The sequence below is a fragment of the Orycteropus afer genome, unplaced genomic scaffold (genome assembly GCF_000298275.1).
Source record: "Orycteropus afer afer isolate SDZICR_OR568_19922 unplaced genomic scaffold, OryAfe1.0 scaffold00053, whole genome shotgun sequence".
NCBI classification, from domain to species: domain Eukaryota; kingdom Metazoa; phylum Chordata; class Mammalia; order Tubulidentata; family Orycteropodidae; genus Orycteropus; species Orycteropus afer.
Window position 1 is genome coordinate 14368235 of NW_006921640.1, and position 6976 is coordinate 14375210.

Consider the following 6976-nt stretch of genomic DNA (forward strand, 5'->3'; position numbering starts at 1 on the left):
ACCTTTGAGATATAAAGTTGACTAGGCAGAGAGAAGTAAGCAGAGATAGAGGAAAAGAGATGCCAAGCCACATGAAAATCATCTAATAATAGAAGCTAAAGGAGATAAGGACATTTCTCTATCCAACAGAGAAAGAAAACATTCCCCTAGGGCCAACACCCTGAATTTGGACTTCTAGCCTCTTAAATGCTGAGAAAGTAAATTTATATTTGTTAAAGCCACAATTAATACAGAGTTTGTTCTAAGAAATTGAGATGTTGCTCTAACAAATATCTGCAATGTGGAAGTGGTTTTGGAATTGAGTAGTTTCTGAAGGTTTGAAGAGTTTTAAGTTTCCTAGATTGCCGAAAAGAGATTATTGGTAGAATTATGGATGAGGATTTAGAAAGAAGTGTGGAGAGCTATAGAGAAAGTCTGTATCATCTTAGAGAATGCATATGGCACCAGCAACAGAATGTTGCTAGAAATGTGGATATTAATTTGCTTCTGGTAAAGTTTTAAAAGAAAATAATGAACATGATTGGACAATGGAGGAAAGAGGATACAGCGGCAAAGAACTTGTCTGAATTATGTTCCAATATTTGGTGGAAGGTAGAATTTGTAAGTGATGAACTTGGATATCTGGCTGAAGAGATTCTAAGCAGTTCTTTAGGGGCAATATGGTTTCTACTTGCTGCTAACAGAAGAATGTGAGAGGAAAAATAATGGACTTAAAAATGAACTGTGCAAAATACAAACAAAGCTTAAAGATTTCAGAAATTCTGTTGCACAAACTAAGGACATGTGTCCCAAAATATTCACCAAGGATGTGGCTATACAATATTTTCTTAAAGAGATTAAGCCTATGACTAATGGGTCTAACCAACAATCACAGCAGAAAACCCATCAGCCTACACTGAAGGGGTCAGAGAAAATATTTAATAAAAACACTGCCTGCCTCTTGGAATTCTACAGGCCAAAGGAACTATGTCTATTGTCCTCTAAGAAAAGAAAAAGAGCATCCCTGGAGCAGCTAGGAGATTAGCACAACTGTTGGAAGGAGCATCATTTTCAAAGGATGGAATCTCAGCACTCTAGGTTTAAAAGAGTCAAATCTTCACCCACTCGGTCCTAGAGAGTGGGGCTGCCATTCATGAGTGTTAGTTAGGTGGATGGGGTCACTGCCCAAAGCTGATGAGGCAGGGCTGTCATACACAAGGGACAGAAGAATAGGGCCTGACGAGGCCAAGGGCGTGGGGTTGCCACATATATGTACTAGGAGAACAGAGTTGCCAAAAGCCAAGAGAGTAGAGTTACCATCCAGTGGGCATGAGGGGCAGAGATGAAGCCCAGGGCTGAGGAGCCTCCACTCAGAATCCAGAGGGTGTGGCCAAAAACCAGAGTCTGAAAGTCAGGGCCATACCCAGATGGCTCCAGGGTATAGAGGATTATTTTCAAGCCTTGAAACCTGGTGTAAATTGTTCTACTGGGCTTTTGACTTTTTTGGTAGTCTTTACCTCTTTTTTTCCTCTCCAATTTATCCCATTTAAAATGGAAATGTCTGCCTTGTGCCTCTTCCACCATTGTACTTTGGGAGCAGATAACTTCTATTCTAATTACACAGGTTTACAGATGAAGAGGAATTTTAGATCAGGATAGAATATGCCTAAAGACTCACCCACATTTGACTTAGAAATTTCAAAAGATGAAAATTTCCATTTGGAGTTGATTTAAGACTTTGGGATGATGTGATAGGGTGAATGTGTTCTGTATGTGGGAAGGACATGAATTTCTAGAGACCAAAGGGTGGAAGGTTATGGATTGAATTGTGTCTGCCAAGAAAATGTGTTATAATTCTTTACCCCTGTACTTGTAGATGTCACTTTGTTGACTAAGGTGTGCTTGACCCCAGCCATGGTATTTTCAATCACCTCATATACATGCAAAAGCTGGGCAATGAATAAGACAGACTGCAGAAGTGATGTCTTTGAATTTGTTGAAGAACATTAAATATACTGTGGAATTCCAGTAGAACAAACAAATCTATCTTGGGAGAAATTTAACCAGAATGCTTCTTAGAAGCAATGCTGGCAAGACTACATCTCATATACTTTGGACATGTTACCATGTCCTTGGAGAAGGGCATCATGTTCGGTAAAATAGAGGTTCATGGAAAAAGAGGATGATCCTCAATGATATGGACTGAAACAGTGGCTCCACCAATGGACTCAAACATAGATAGCAGTGATTGAGGATAAGGCAGGACCAGGCAGTGTGTCCTTCTATTGTATACAGGGTTTTTCTGAGTCAGAACCAAGTGGACAGTGTCTATCAACAACAACTTACTTGTTGATGTAATTTCATTTGGGAATAGCACTTTCTTTATTATGTTAGTGAGGCCGTATCAGTGTAGGATGTATCGTAAGCCATAGCCTTAGAGATAGAAAGCAAGCTGACTAGACAAAGAGCAACAAACAGATGGGGAAGACAGATGCCAAGCCACATGAAGAATGCCTAGGAACAGAAGAGCAGAGACAAAGATTTTCATCCAGAGCCAACAAAGAGAGAAAGCCTTCCTTTAGATCTGGCACCCAAACTCAGACTTCTAGCCTCCTGAATGGTGAGAAAACGATATCTGCTCGTCAAAGTCACCCACTTTTAGTATTTCTGTTACATCTGCACTAAATAACCAACACAAACTGTAATGTACTAAACAAGGAGAATGTATAAGTAAGAGGAAACTGTCATATATGATAAAAATGATGGGAGGGTGGCTAGTGGATAGTTGGGTAGAAAGAGTACTGGTATTAGAGTCAACAGAGTCCAGTTCTGGTTTTACCACCAATTTTTCCTTTGATACTAGTGTTTTATTTAACTTATATATTTCTTATTCTTCTCTAGTTGCAATTTATTTTAATATTTAACAATTCAGTGTTTGAAGAATAAAATGCAATATTAGAGACAAATAATTAAAAATTATAATGAAGTTCACTGAAACATTATGATCTGATGTTTTATACATTTGGATAAATTGTATATCTGTTTGCAACCAATTTGTAATTTATTACTAGAAGTATCAGAACACTACCAGTGTGTTTCTACTATTTTGGTAGAAACACATATTTGTTGAACCCCTTGGGCCAGTTGAGAGCAAAAGCTGATTAGCCAAGATCTGTGAGAGCCATAAGTAGTAACAGATCCAATTAACACATTTTCCACTTGCTAACTTGCTGCTGATGAAGATAATTTATATAAAAAAATAATGGCACTTACCTGTTTTTTTTCAAATAAAGCACTACAACTTTTCCATTAACTGTCATTTTATACTTCAACTCAGTTTCAAATTTTTCCTGCAAAAATGCACAAACATTTACTGGTAACTAAACATACACAAATAATCATGAACAAGCAATGTGTCTGCTTTTCCTTAGCTGTAGTATATATAATACCAAATGTCTGCCTTTGCCTCTTTACAAAGATCAAATAACTCTGCCAAGTAAATAGACAACTGATCTGAAATCCATCCACCCATCCACCAATTCATCATATCCTACAAATTCATATGTTCTACAGATATTTTTTCAGTCCTGGTTATGTGCAGAACACCATGCTCAGTGATGGAAAAATCAATTCTGAGTGAAAAAAAAAGGACACCTGCTCTCAGGGAGCTAATGATCTTGTGGAAAGACTTATAATAAAGAGTTTTATGTTACATGATAGGAGATATATGTATGGAAGAAATGTAGGATGGCTAATTTCTTAAGGTCAAGGAAAGCTTCTTGGAGGAAGTGACATTTAAAGAGATATGAATTAGCAAGGTGGAACAGAGAAGAAGGAATACTATACATGGAGATCCAGAAACGACTGTTGCCACCACTGACAATTTTGATTTTGAAGTTATCTCAAGACAAAACAGAGCTCAGAATATGAGCAAAAGAATAGGAATATATACCCTAATATGATGAGGAAGAAAATGTAGTTTCTGGTGTTCAGGAAGAGAAAATATTCCCACAAGTGAACCATGTGGAAAAGCAGAACTATAATTTTAAGTTTATATTGTTATGCTCAAGAGATGATAGAAGGGGTTATTACAGAATTACTTTAAAGAAGGTGCCAATGTATGTGGAATTCTAATTTTGATCTAGAAGATAGGGTTATCAGCAGTAATTAATACTCAATAGACAAAAATTAACTGGGAAGTGACAAGAAATTTTCATTAAAGAGAATTAAACATGGCAGACCAAATGCAGTCAAGTGCCACTTGCTATGAACTGAATTCTGTTTCCTCTGCTGTGTAGTATTTAAGACCAATCAGTCTTTCTCTCCTTCCTCTCCTGGCCAGGACAATACCTGAGTTCAGCAAGGGGGAATGATGGTCGGGCTACTCTCCAGAGATCTGGCTATGACCAAAATCACTTATAATGACCCCACTTCTTTAAATCATTAGTTATTGGAGGTCTGCACTGGTGCCAAAAATCCCAGACTATAAATATCCCATAATGAAGGTGAAGAGAAGAAAGGCTGATGTTATCTATCATTTTCATAGGTAATAGGAGCTGAAAAAGAAATTTGGTGAGTTAAAAATAGAAGTTAATAGGGAATTATAACCATTTATTGTTCAGATTTAAGAAAGACCAGATTGAATGAAGATATTAAGAAAATATTAAATATGGTCTTCTACCCAGAAGAGCCTTTGAGATACCTGTTTCCTGTCAGCATGGCTTTTCAGTGAATCTTCACCTAAAACATTATTTGGACGTTGTTTTAGGCAAGGTAAATGTTTTTTTTTAATTTGGAACTTAGAAGACACTAGTGCAGAGATTATGGATGAAAGGGAACAACAAGGAAGGAAAACAGAGCCTCTATGAATGAGGATGTACTGAGTGATGTGATATAGATACTTGTGATGGAAAGCAATACATATTGAAAAGAAATGTCCTGTGTGTATGCTGTTTGGATTCTAAACTCTGAGTTCCCATCCACTGTTATTGAGTTGATTTCAACTCATAGTCACCCTATAGGACAGGGTAGAACTGTCCTATAGGGTTTCTAAAGCTGTAAATCTTTACAGAGGCAGACTGCCTCATCTATCTCCTGCAGAGAGGCTGGTGGATTCAAACCACTGACTTTTTGATAGAGGCCAAATGCTTTAACTACTGTGTCACCAGAACTCCTGAATTCTGAGTTTGGAGGAAGGAAACTTGTGCCTTGATTTAGAGAGTACCCACTATGACTTTCATTAGAAGGAAATGAATTTGAGACCACTGAGTAAAATTAGTTGACCATTAATAATAATAATAATAATAACAACAACATTGCCTTTGCATTGATTCTAACTCATGGTGACCCCATGAGTTACAGAGTAGAACTGGACTCCATAGGGTTTTCATGGTTGTATTCTTTATGAAAGCAGATCATCAGGGCTTAATTCCATGGGACTTCTGGGTGGGTTCAAACTGCCAATATGCCATTTAGTTTGCTGTTGTTATTAGGTGCCATCCAGTTGTTTCTGACTCATAGAGATCCTATGGACAACAGAAGGAAGCACTGCCCTGTCCTGTGCAATCCACATAATCATTGTTTTGCTTGAGGCCACTGTCGCAGCCACTGTGTCAATCCATCTTGGTGAGGGTCTTCCCCTTTTTACTGACCCTCTACCAAGCATGATATCCTTCTCCAGGGACTGCTTGCTTCTGAAAACATGACCAAATTATGAGATACTAAGTCTGGCCATTCTCATTTCTAAGGAGCATTCTGGCTTCCAAGACTTATGTTTGTTCTTCTGGTAGTCTACAGTATATTAAAGTTTCTTCAGCAACACCAAAACTGGGTGTTCTTCCTTATTCAATGTCCAACTGTCACATGCATATTAGGCTACTGAAAAGACAATGCCTTGGGTCAGGTGAACCTTAGTTTTCAAAATGACATCTTTAAAACTTTATAAAGGTCTTTTGCAACAGATCTGCCCAATGCAATGCTGGTGTTGTTGTTAGGTGCCATTGAGTCACCCCCAACTCATAGTGATCCTATGCACAACAGAAGGAAAAACATGAATAGCAATGAAAAGCTGTCAGATATATTACTGGAAAACTTTATGAATAGCCCAGTGCAATGTGTAGTTTGAATTCTTAATTGCTGCTTCCATGGGCATTGATTGTAAATACAAGTAAAATGAAATCCTTGAAGACTTCAATCTTCTCTCCATTTATTATGATGTTGTTTATTGGTCTTGTTATAAGGACTTTTGTTTTCTTTATAATGAGAAGTAATTCATACTGAAGGCTACAGTCAGTAAGTGCTTTGATGTCATCAATAAGTGCTTCAAGTCTTCATCACATTCAGCAAGCAACATTGTATTATGTCCATGTTGCTGACTGTTAATGAGTATTCTGTCAATCCTGATGCTATATTCTTCTTTATACAGTCCAGTTTCTTGGATTATTTGCTCAGCATACAGATTAAATAAATATAATGGAAGGATACAATGCTGATACACACCTTTCCTGATTTTAAACACTTGTTTAATTCTAAAGACTACATCTAGGTCTATGTACACGTTCCTTATGAACATAATTAAGTGTTATGGAATTCCCATTGTTCACAATGTTATCCAGAATGTGTTATGATCCACACAGCCAAATGTCAAAAGCAAACTGTATGTGCCCCCACAGCCAGGGGCATGTAAATGAACATTTCCCAAGGGAAAATGCCATTAATTAGGGTTAGTGGGTGGATTGGGAAGGCCAGAATAAAGGATCTCTTAGAATGGAAGAACATTTATAATGTCAAGGTGATGATCATTGGCAGATAGGAAACAACAAGGGAAACTCTAGACTTCACGTGGAGTTTCTTAATTCTAGAAATAAAGTACATGTCATAACACACAGTAAACCTGAGGTCTCTATAAACACTCATAGATCTAGCTAATGGCCTGAAATCTTTGCCAACTTAGGGAGGTTCTGTGTCATCAGATATTCTATATTTTTACACAAGTCAA

At 37.5% G+C, this 6976-nt stretch overlaps 1 protein-coding gene across 1 annotated transcript in view; it reads right to left on the reverse strand.

Annotated features, from left to right (window-relative positions):
• ADAM28 (ADAM metallopeptidase domain 28) overlaps nucleotides 1-3511 on the reverse strand; it is a 116974-nt gene extending 113463 nt beyond the window's left edge. Inside the window, exons 1-2 of the mRNA XM_007938785.1 lie at nucleotides 3446-3511; nucleotides 3253-3329 (exon numbers count right to left, since the gene is read on the reverse strand). Coding sequence (XP_007936976.1) covers nucleotides 3253-3329; nucleotides 3446-3511 — 143 coding nt within the window. The remainder of the gene's footprint in view (nucleotides 1-3252; nucleotides 3330-3445) is intronic.
• Nucleotides 3512-6976: the final 3465 nt, after the last annotated feature.